At 39.7% G+C, this 12,480-nt stretch overlaps 2 protein-coding genes across 2 annotated transcripts; both read left to right on the forward strand.

Moving 5' to 3' along the window:
• Positions 1-4,898: 4,898 nt before the first annotated feature.
• GLRG_06801 (uncharacterized protein) lies at positions 4,899-6,395 on the forward strand (the record flags this gene model as incomplete). Its single annotated transcript, XM_008097341.1, has 3 exons — positions 4,899-5,214; positions 5,347-5,888; positions 6,036-6,395. Coding segments are annotated over 3 exons (1,218 nt in total), but the record flags the coding sequence as incomplete, so codon positions are not given.
• Positions 6,396-6,700: 305 nt separating this feature from the next.
• Positions 6,701-8,450, forward strand: GLRG_06802 (aminotransferase class-III; the record flags this gene model as incomplete). Its single annotated transcript, XM_008097342.1, has 6 exons — positions 6,701-7,091; positions 7,150-7,496; positions 7,552-7,639; positions 7,697-7,862; positions 7,922-8,120; positions 8,181-8,450. 6 exons carry the CDS (start codon positions 6,701-6,703, stop codon positions 8,448-8,450), a joined length of 1,461 nt encoding a protein of 486 aa, XP_008095533.1.
• Positions 8,451-12,480: the final 4,030 nt, after the last annotated feature.

Consider the following 12,480-nt stretch of genomic DNA (forward strand, 5'->3'; position numbering starts at 1 on the left):
AATACCTAAAGTATAGAGCTTATATATATTAGGTAACTAGTTTTAATACTACTATATATTATAATATAAAATTATATTAATACAATAATATATATAATATATTATATAAAATATAAAAAGAAAGAAATTAGAAAGTTTTTAAATCTTATAAGTCTTATAAATATAAAAGGTTACCTAGTTAGGTAATTAGTAGGGCTAGTAGTTTACTTACTTAAATAAAAGAGTAATTTAAAAGTAAACATTTTAGTTTTATTTTCTATTAAGCTTAACCTTAATAATATAAGATATATTTTATATATTTCTTTATACTTCTCTACATATATTATGCTATATAATACTTTAAATACTATAATACTTAATCTCTAAGATATTATCAAACTACTACTTTAATATATAGAACATAATATAATACTTATTAACTATTATATATATAAATTCTACAGACTAGTAGAATAGTATTATAAAGAAATTACTTATATTATTTATATTAGCTTGCTAATACTTAGCTATACCTTCTACTCTTATTATAGTAAAAAGTAGCTTTAATTAATTTAGTAATATTAATACTAAAAGAAGAACTAATTTGTTTAATACTACTAGAAAAAGATTAATACTTATAAAGAAATAGTAAGAATCTAGTAGTTTAGATAATCTAGATAGTATATTTAATACTCTTAATAAGTTAATATATATAATAATCTCTTAAATATAAGATTTAAATACTTTTTTTTAAAATAAGAAATTAGTAGTATAAAGAAAAAACATAATTAGAAACTTTAGAATTTAAAAAGAATTTAAGTACTAAGTTATATATATTTATATCAAGTTATTATTAGCTAAATATACTTAAATAGTCTTTATTAATTAAAAAAGATCTTAATATATAATAAGAAGTTTATTATTACTTAAATACTAATCTTATCTTACTTATATAGTTTAAAGTAAAGCTTTACTATATAAAATATTTAAATTATATATAGATTAAATAGTTATATAATACTTAAATAAAAGTACTTAAATAGAGTTTATTACTTTTATATTTAATAATACTAATAATCTTTACTTATTCCTAATTAAATATTTATATATATATTTTATAGTATTTATAATTAGAATATATAGTATTACTAAGTATAATAAAGTCCTAAAAGTATAATTATACTATAAAATACTAATATTTATTTTATATCTTGTATTATTATATTAAATACAAAATATAATATAAAATATAATACAATATAATATAAATATATGTATTTTTTTCTTAATATAATATAATATAAATATATATATTATATTTATATTATATTATACTGTATTTATATTATATTTTATATTATATTATATTTTATATATTTCTTTAACTGTCTGTTAATAAGTATACTAAGTTAATTTATAAAAATATAAAAAACACTACTACCTTAGTAATAGCTATTAATAAGGCTAAAGTAGCTATAGTAGTATAAAGTAATATTAATAAGGCTGTTAAAAAAGCTTATATATTAAGGCTAAAAAGATTTACTAGTAGGTAGCCTAAATTAATAATATTAAGAAATAAATTAATACTATTAAAAATAAGGTTAAAAACCTTAACTATAAGGTAAATAATCTTAACACCCTTAATAATTTTAAGGCTAGGGATTTTAAAAAGTTATAAAATTAAATTACTTTACTTATAAAGACATTTTACCTTTAGTAAGAGATATATACTACTACCTAGAGCGTTATTAGTAATATAAGCTTAAGTAGTAGAAGTAATAAGTAACCCTAACTAGTAAAGAAGCTTAGTAGCCCTATAGGCCTATAAGGAAAAAAGCGCTAGGCTAGGGCTATTAACCTAGGTAATAATAATAATAAATAAATAGTAAAGTTAGAATATAAATAAATAACCTTAAGATATAAGGCTATAATATAAAAGAGATAAGAAAATAGTAGCTATTACTTTCTTAATTAGCTCTTAAAGTATTTAGTTAAAGAAAATAAGGTCTTTTTAAGAGGAGGCACTTATTATAAGATAAGGTAGTAAGTGCCTATAGTTAAGAGATAAATAGATAGTAAAGACTAAATACCTAATATATATATAATACGTTATATATACCTTAGGTATATATCCTTTTAGTAGGTAACCTTTTATAAAAAAAGAGTTAACTATAAATACACCTTTTATTTATTACCTATTTTATCTTATGTTATTTATTTAGCTTCTTATTACTATATATCTTACTTTACTACTCTGCTATTACGTTTTACTTTTACCTTATGTTACTTTATAATACTACTATAGCCTAGCTTTATCTTATTAGAACTATAACAGCTACTAGGAAGGCTATATTAGTATATAATAATATAGTAATTATTAAAAAACTAGACATAACGTATAAACCTATAAGGTAGTTTAAGATAGTAATAAAGAAGATAGCAATAAGTAGTTTTAATTAATTTTATATATTATAGGTTAATTAACTTATAAAAAAGTAGAAAAAGAAGAAGAAGTATATAGCTTACTATAATGTATAGCTTACTATATAAGTATATTAAATTAGCTAGTAAATATATAGTTACCTTATAGTAAATTACTAGGGAATAGGTAGTAAGTTAGCCTTACTTTTAGGGGTAACTTTACTAATAATATTACTAGGATTAGCTAAGGATTTCCTAACTAAGAAATAGAGGTTTTTCCTTATTTCTATAAGAATTTACTATAGTTATATAACATATAATAGAATTAATTAAGTAACTATTATAATTCTTATTATTTTATAATATATATTTCTTAAAGCTAGATTACTTATCTTTATACTATAGATAGTTAAGCTGTTTTCCTTATAATCTTTCTAAGTAATTAGATTAGCTAATAATACCCCCCTCTTAATAACCTAAGAGTACTATATATAATAACTAATAGGGGCCTATATATAGTTAAGCTAATAGTAGATATAGTTATAGCTAATAGATAAGGGTATAAATAGAGGAAAAAAAACAGAGGGAAAAAGTAGAAATAGAGGTAAAAAAATAAAGGTAATAGAGGTAGTAGAGGGAAAAAAGGGATAGTCTTAGCCTATCCTAACCTAGAGCGCAGCAGAGGAAGCAGGGTAAGATAGACCATTCTAACCCTCCCTAGTAGAGCCGTTTTAGAATTACCTAAAGAAAAAGTCAGAAAAAGTCAGAAAAAGCTAGGATTGAACCTATAGCCTTTGGATTATTAGGAGCGCTACTTACTGCTAGACTACGTGGAGCGAGAAGAACAAAATTCTCCTTTAATTTAGACCTATAGACCTTTGTGACGTGTGTGCGCGTATCTACCCCATTGTCAGCTCAACTGTGCACGGGCCCCTATCAGTTACTGTGCACGGTACTCTCGGGTTGTCAAGGGGGGGGCATTATCAGCTTGTCTGTAGACTCGATCTTTCCTACCCGAACAGTGCCTCTATGACATAACCCTTGTCGCTGACATAGCATAAGACCTTCACTGTGATTGGAATAACAACGGGCTTAATCTCACTTCTGACCACTGGAGTGTACGGTGTGGCCTAGCTTGCGACAACCATCATCTACGTAACAGTCATCGTCGATCGCGTTGGCCGCCGGCTCCCTCTAATTGTTGATGCCATCATCTAGGCAACGTCGATGCTTTTACATTGGCCTCTTATACCCTTCCTCCCTTATCTGCAGCTTGGCTAGACGATCGATCCATCGAATAGGGTTTAGCTCTATGCATTCGGCTGGTCATTTGGCCACTCCGTCGCTCCGTATGTTGTTGCTGCCGAGATATTTCCTTCCAGGATTCCGTCATGATGTATGTCTTGCTGCCTCTTCACGAACTGGATTGTCAATTAAGGCATCACTTTCGCAACTTCTCATATACTGTCGAAGACGAAGTGCGACACTTTGCTATTCTTCGCCATAATGACATACATCGGCGCAATTTTTGTCTTCTCCTGCCTTTCAGAACTGAAGGGCCGCAGGATTGAGTCTATGGATATGTTGTTTGCAAATTCCTTTTGGACTATGTTCAAACGCGCATACCCTGCAGCGGATGAAAAGGTTTGGGACGGCGATGTTCGAGAGCAGCTGCATCAAGAGGAAAACAATAAAGTGCCGCACCTGTCCATGATTGAGGTCAGTGGGAGACAAGCTTAAGGCACAGTAGTAGGCAAAGTTCAAACTAGGAAATTACCGATAATATATTTGAGTCATGAATATCTATACTAGGATTGATGTTTGAATAAATTTGCTATCTATTGGTTAGTTTTCTTATCTTTATGCTACCGTACCAGTTACTGAGTCATGAAGAGACGCTACTCGGAGACAAACAAGGCTAACCTGCGAAGCCGAGATAACAGAGAACCAGGCTCACGACAAGGAATGGCCAGTAGGTAATACATTCCATTGGTCTTCTAGCTTGAAAACTCCCCTTTTAGGGAGGGTGGGGAAGAGTGGGAACAAGATGATGGCCGCATGTCCGCTGTTGCGGGGGAGATATTTCTAACTTACTATACCTAGTACATACACCGACATGGGTGCTAGAGCAAAACAGGCCAGCGCCCCAGTGAAAAGTGAGCTGAGGAATTCCGTTATCTCTCGCTGCAGTCCACTCGTTGTGCGTGGGCCGCCTCCAGGTCCCTCTTTTCCCTCTTGACATCAAGAAACCCCATGTGTCGTCTATGCCATCGGTTACGCCCAACACGCCAGATATCGTCCTTTGGGGTTATGTGTACATATTCTATGGAGGGCCAAGCCGAAAATGCTGTGGTATCGACCACGCAGTCGGAAACCCGACGTCGAAAGGGCTCAAAGCATGACAAAACAGGGTGCCTGACTTGCCGATATCGGTAGGAACCCATGAAACCTTGTCCCCATGGCCATTCTTTTGTTGCTAATCTGACATCCTGCAACCCAGGCGGAAGAAATGTGTCGAAAACACCTTTCCAACATGCGGTTCTTGTGCTCGTCTGAACCTGAAGTGTGTTCGGTCGTCAACTCGCGATGTTGTGCCAACAAGCTGGGTTGACCAGAAGCAACCCTTCAAGCAAATAGAACCAACGTCGAGGACTTCCAGTGTGCCCGAATCATCGTCTTCTTTCCCCCTGTGCTCACCAATGCCCACTGGAGACCATCTCGAGCCCCATCAAAAGCGTCAGGTCATGCGATATTATATCACAGTCTTGTGCCACTACCTGACAGCCAGTGAGCAGTTCAACTCGTTCCTATCGGGTAAGTCTTGCGCGAAATTTGTAGAATCATACCTATGGCCCAATCCGTCTTCCCAGAGTTCTTGCTAACCGAACCTTCCAGCCTTTCTTCCCATGGCCATGGAATCAAATGTTCTGTATGACGCACTGGTAGCATTCGCTTCGGGACATTTGTCTCTTTCCAATGAATCTTACAAAGTAACTGCCCTTAAGGCTCACTCAACGGCCATCAGCAATTTCACAATAGCCTTGAGCACGCCCCAGCAGCATGTCACATGGTATGAGACACAAGCGGCAACATGTCTTGCCTTTGTTGTAGGAGAAGTCAGCAGGGGCGACAATGGTGGATGGTCTTCCCATCTCCATGGAGCAAAATTACTCATTGAATCGGCTGTCGTCAATACAAGCAATGGTAGGGTGCTGCGTGGTCCAGATGTCTTCAAGAGCAGTTCCGAAGGACAGTGGATTCTTCGAAACTTTGCATATCATGACATTATCGCCAGCGTCACTCTGAGGAGAAGACCTTTGCTTGACTGCAGCTATTTGGATGGTATCACAGATGTTGTTGATACATACCTAGGCGTCGCCACAGATCTACTCCGTCACGTTGCAACTCTTAGCATTCTTGACGAGGAAACAAAGCTTGGACCCGACTTTGCAGCTGAGGATATATCAAAAAGACAAGCACTCTTCTACGTCACATGCGCAAAAGTCGAGCAAGACTTGCAGCATTGGCAATGCCGGCATGATGCCGCTCCAGAACTTGCTGCTATGGCATACGCTTTCAGGAGCGCAGTTTTGATAATCTTGTACCGACTCATTCGGGATCGACTCGCCTCTGAGGGCGATGGCAAAGGTGGAAGATTCACTGCTACGGTTAAATGGGATACACTGCCGGCGAAGATATGTATTCAAGTATCAGATATCTTGAGGCATGTCTCAGATATATCGATTGGCTCCCATACCGAATCGGCTATACTGTTTCCACTTTTTCTGGCCGGTAGCGAGGCTACAGAGGACGGGCATATGGATGCCGTCCGCGTCCGCTTGCAGATGACGCTGCAAAAGCGGCAATTTCAGAACATTGCACGGTCTTTGGCTATCTTGGAAGATTTGTGGCAAAGAAGACAGGTTGCGGGTGCAAGTCAGGTTGACTGGACAGACATACTGGATGAGACCGGAGAACACCTTTTGTTGACGTAATTACTGCACCGTTGAGTTTGCTCTTGCTTAGGACTCGGGAAAAACCATGTCTTCATCAGATCGGATCCTATTTTCGGCCATACTTACCCCACCTTGGGCCGGTATCGGGCGATACGCCAGATACGCTGTGCAGATGCACGACGTGCCTTGAACCCACTTGAGAACAATGCTTTCCGATCGTCAAAGTTATTTAATCGAACGAAAATTTGTAAAGCGTTAGTGATCTTCAATAACGAACCCCCAGCGTGCAACTTTTTGATCTCCGATTATACTTTTTGCCACTCTTGAAAATATATTGTGTTGAAATGGCTACTGACCCACAAGGCACTGCCGTGACCGTCTCGAAGATGAGCCCTGCAAGCAGACTCGCAACTGAAGCAACTGGAAAGGAGGCTTCTGTTACCAGTGCTGTTCTTTATCGCTCGCTTAAAAGTGTACCGCCGCAAGTCATCTCAGCAAATGGAAATCATTTGACTTTTTCCGATGGCCGAACCATGCTTGATACGACCTGTGGTGCTGCCGTCGCATGCATAGGCATGAACAACGAGCGTGTGAAAAAGGCAATGGTTGAGCAGATTGACAAGTTTGCTTATTGCAATTCTACGTTCTTTGGTCATGAAGTTGGCGAGCAGCTGGCGACTGAGTTGGTACAAGGCACTGGGTGTGCTATGTCAAAAGCCTTCATCCTGTGCTCTGGTAAGAGATGGGCGCGGGTTTTCCTTTTTGAATAAAACCTGCTAAACGTTCGCCACAGGCTCTGAAGCAATGGAGGCTGCAATGAAAATGGCGCGGCAGTATTACTTGGAGCTATCCCCACAACAGCCCAAACGCGTCAACTTCATTGCCAGGGAAGGCTCATATCACGGAACCACCCTAGGCTCGCTTTCAATGAGCGGTCATGTAGCTCGACGGAGTCTCTTTTTAGATCTTCTGCTGCCTAACATCGCTAGAGTCTCGGCTTGTAATGCGTATCGTGGAATGCCGGAAGGCCAAACGACGGAAGAATACGTCGCACAACTAGCGGATGAGCTAGACCGCAAATTTCAAGAACTGGGACCCGACACAGTGTGCGCGTTTGTTGCTGAGCCCGTCGTTGGCGCTGTAGGATCTACCACAACATCTCTAAGAGCGTATCTGTGCTGATTTCTGGATACAGACTCTGGGATGTGTCCCAGCTGTTCCTGGGTACTTCAAGGCTATGAAAAGTGTTTGTGACAAATACGGTGCTCTTCTGATTTTGGACGGTTAGGCCCTATTATCCAACCGAGTGCTTTCGGATGAAGCTGCTAATCTGCTCTCAGAGGTTATGTCTGGAATGGGTCGTTCAGGAACGCTGCATGTGTGGGAGCAAGAAGATGTGGTGCCTGATATACAGACGATTGCGAAAGGACTTGGGGGTGGTTACGCGCCAATGGCTGGTATGCTCATCAACCACCGCGTAGCTGATGTTCTCAAAGATGGATCTGGGTAAGATTCTACTACAAATCGACTGTGCAGCGATATTGCTAACTACAAGGGGGTTCAAGAGCTTTCTCTCATGGGCACACTTATCAAGGCCACCCTGTGGGATGTGCTGCGGCCTTGGAGGTGCAGCGCATTATTCGAGAAGAGAACCTGGTCGCAAATGTTCGCAAGCAGGGAAACCTCCTGGAAAAACTCTTGCGGGAGCATTTGAGTGACCATCCCTATGTTGGCGATATCAGAGGAAAAGGTCTCTTCTGGGGAGTAAGTTGACATAATTCCTTACGAGAAACCGTGGATCAACTGATTAAGTCGTGTTCGTAGATTGAGTTTGTCCGCGACAAAAAGAGCAAAGAGCCATTCCCCCGATCAGCAGATATAGCCAACAAAATCCATCTCAATGGCTTGGACGAGTTTGGAATCAGTCTTTTCCCTGGAAATGGGACAAAGGACGGAACTCTGGGCGACCACGTTCTTCTTGCACCGGCTTACACAAGCACCGGCGAGGAGATTGAGTATATTGCTGCGAGGACCAGAGACGCCATTTTGAAGACCTTTGAAAAGCTTGATGCCAGTCCTGATGGCTCTACTTGATTGAAATCGGCATGGGAACGAACGCCCATGACGAAGATGAATGCATGCTGCAATGGTAAAGGGCTTTTGGATCACCCCGTAAGCCTAAGACTGGCGGACTATAACATTACACTTTGCCTTGTGCCTATAGCCTCACAGACTAATCATTCATTTTCGTGCTTGATCGAAGTTGGAACCCTTCTTATTAGGGGGCTTTAGACATGCTGATAACAGTCAACTGATCATTGAATCTACTGGCTATAAGTTTGAGTATGTGAAAAATGTAGTACAGATGGATACGATGACTTTCCTAGTATATCCCTGCTCTTGCCATCCAGAGTAATTGATGTGTACTGAGCTACAATGCTTTGAATGCAGATACGTATGATATCTATCTCTGATAGTTACGCTGAGTCCTCCAAACCTTTACACGTGAACGTGTAGCTCTCAATACCCTTGTCTCTATGCAGGTTGCAAAATGGTATCACTGTTCGAAATACAATTTCAGTATGTCTGAACCAACTACTTTGTAGTAGGTGACTACGTATTGGTTTGAAACGCGTCAACTGACAGTGAGACACATGGTTATTAACTTTGTGGAATTAAGATGTGGTAAAATGGCTTGGATTCTACATGTCTTATTTGAGTCGGATTGTTGGAAAATCCGTATTATTATGTGGGCGAAGTTTATTTACCAAGTTGAACCAACTCAGTCTATGAGCTATGTTGCTCAGGAGCCAAAATCTGACGCGGCCGCTTATTTCGTGATAGCCGCCTTCAAATTGGCAGATCCCAGGAGAGAGAAGGTACATGGAAGACTACCCGGATTAAGCTTGCCGGTCATCGCATTGTTAGCACTTTGGTCTCCGAGAACAACCGTACAGTCGACAGCGAGAGTATATCAATCAATGTCAGCCTCACCATCTTTTAACCAATCTGGTATGAAAGAAGGCCGCTGTCAACTTATCCGGTCTCTTTACTAGATTCGTTGAAAACTGTACTGTTACCAACATTCTCAAACTTTAGCTCTGGGCCATTGCCTGCACACCTCAAGTCAGTGTCCATAGTGTTTTAGTGTTGTGTCGCAAAAACGACGCCGTTAATCGCAAGCAGCAATTAACGCCTTATGTAGTACAACATGTTGCTTATAGATGTGAGCTGTCCCAGTTCGAAACAAGAGGCCATAGCTTCTGACGTTGTAGAAGTAGGCGTAGGCGTAGCTCACGCTCGGAGTGCTGGTTTCCTCCGCTGATTTGTTGTCAGAGTGGTCTACAAGAAGTTTCTTGAAGTGGACGTGAAAGTTAGCGTTGGAGGCAGTGACCCCACCCGCAGAATAAAAGGGGTCAATAAGCCTATCGTAAAAGCCCTGTCGCCCTTGTGGGTGGTGGAAAATTAAGGTCCCAACCACGACGGTCTTGGAAATCTAGATCATGACTGGATCGCCATAGACCTTGGTAACATTCGTATTGCGAACGGTATTGTTTCTCTGTCCCAGAATTGCAAGGTTAGTCTCCTCGAGGACTGAAGTTTTAATATGTCAATTCTCAGCTAAAGGAATATGTTGTGGAAATCTATGAGCAATTCACAGATGCCAACTTCTCTAAGATGGTTTTGTGAGACCCAAATTGCCCTTTGGCCTTCCCAATCATCCTACCTTGAGTCATGACGATTCAGGGGCTAGATGGATGTGTTACCAATGGCGAAAAGTACAAGTCACTAGACTTGTCGCGATCGTGGTCATACTACCCTCACCCCATACTCGGTTTTAGAAAGCTTGTACTAGTCTAAGGACTTTCGACATAAACGCTTCAAGCACTATTTACCTACCCGTGCGCCTTTTAAGGACGCGTAGCCTAAATTTGCGACATACCTGGTGGTAGTTCATTCATTCAAGGCAGGTCCCTCTTGGAGGACAGGCGGTCGTGATACTGAGGCATCGATTATCAAAAGGATCTGCAATATAAAATCGTAGAAGTTAATATGAACAAATCGAGAGATGAGCAATCGTTTCATAATTAAACTATGGCCGAAAGGGTACATATGAGCAATACGAGCCTGATCCTTTTATCAGGTGAAGTTCTGGAAAACGAACAGAAATGATCACTTGAACATTCTGGCAGTGACTAGTTATACGCTGATCCTAAGTAACCTACGAAATTAAAGTTGCCGAGCTTGCCGGGGTAGAAGCTGATTGATGAATGGATGAATGTGTGCCAAGAGCTGTCGATGGACATCTCCAACTATTGCTGTACTCAACCACTGTTCAGACCTCTGTTAAACCAAAAAAACACTATTGATCAGAGTAAAAGAATGCGAATGGAGATTTATCTGCCTTGATGTAATGCTCACGAACAATCCACTCTTCATTCTCCAACTTTGAGACGACCAAACTGCACAGTGACCATTCATTTACACAGGAGGATGTATAAGGTCCAGCCCTGCTCAATATAATGGCGGCATTATAGATGAGGGAGAAGAACAGATGAGGCAGATAAAAATTTGTATGGTGCAATTTCAAAGCAGTACATGAGCTGTGAATGTTGCGATGTAGTGTTGATGCCAGTACTGAGTGGAAAGATGGATTCTGAGCATGAAACTTTTCACAGTTCATTGTCAAGTATTATTAATTGAGCCGCACTTCCGGTCGTTGACAAAAAGTCTTTCTGAGAAACCAAAAACCAATGACTCTAGGACTGACAAGCTTCAGGAGTACATTTCGGTACAATACGAACTGTGATAAGCTGTAGGTACAAACACAAGCAGATACAGTAAGTTTAGGTTTCATGGTTACGGCGCAAGCTTTCCTGGGCCTGAGGTCTCATTCACTATTCTGAACTCATCCCATATCCCAATTCGAGGCAAGCTGTGGCGTTTTTCGACATTCGATTGTTTTCTTTGATTGGAGCCTTCCCCAAGCGAGTGTTCAAAACAAGAATAGCAATAGACCGAGACAGGCTAGCCTGGCGAAAGTTCCAATGAGATGGTGCATGGCTGGTAGGTTTCCAGCTTGAGGCCTTTCACATGCTTAACATTCCTCTCCTAGGTGTTAGACAAAGAATAACCCACTTTGTTGATAGCTTCTATCTTTATTCGGTGTATCAACCATCGATTATTGTTGTGCTCACTGTCAAAGTCTGATTTGTATCCATATAATGAATTGGAGAAGATTAAGAATTTTGTTTACTTCCCTTTTCCAACGATGTGGCCGAGCCATTTGGAAGTATACGAAGGGCATTGACTTGGACGGACGGTGGAATACTTTTGATCTATACAATAGACTTTCTAATTAACAGCATACCAATCATGCAAACACTTTCAGGAACCAATACAAATGTCAGAGAGGGTGCGGTGATTTCAGTATACAATTGCAAACCTTCCGAATTCACTATGTTTAGGAGACCAAAGCTTTCGGATTCCATTTCCACGTTATCAAAGAAACTCTACAGTATGTCATCGACAATACCACATAAATGTCTGGCGTCTTTATTTTGGCCTCATAGGTTTTAAAGATTAGATAATCGATGCACAAACGCCCAACCTTGGTCTAAAAGTCACAAGGAGCATTAGCCACCAAGTCCGAGACCTTGGTTCGACGTTCGTGACTAAACCTAACTGTCTTTGTGGTGTAGGTGCCTTACCTAATAGAAAGAGTATACACCCCTGTGCCTTGACCCTCAACATCGAGTATGCCGCTTCAGCTGGTCTCTTTGGGAGTTGCACTGGTCTCGTAGTGAAAAGTAAAGGGAGGCCAAGCCTCTCCTCGTCACCGACCCGCTGGAACCTCTCTGAAAGCTCAGGTCTGTTTGAGCCCGTCGTGATCAACACGATGACATACCGATGCAGTCGAGTATATTCGATCGACGGATCTCACATTATTTACGGCCCGTCGATTTGTTCTAGGGTCATGTGTAGTATTTATCAAATAGCGGTCTGGACCAGCCATTCGGATTTCATTAATTGCTGGCATTGGCCCTCTCAATCAAGCCCCGAGTTATCGCAAGTCATTATGGCATGAGCTGGCGAAAGCACTGGTCAAGGATTCCAGGTCCAT

The sequence above is a fragment of the Colletotrichum graminicola genome, assembly GCF_000149035.1.
Source record: "Colletotrichum graminicola M1.001 genomic scaffold supercont1.26, whole genome shotgun sequence".
Classification (NCBI taxonomy): domain Eukaryota; kingdom Fungi; phylum Ascomycota; class Sordariomycetes; order Glomerellales; family Glomerellaceae; genus Colletotrichum; species Colletotrichum graminicola.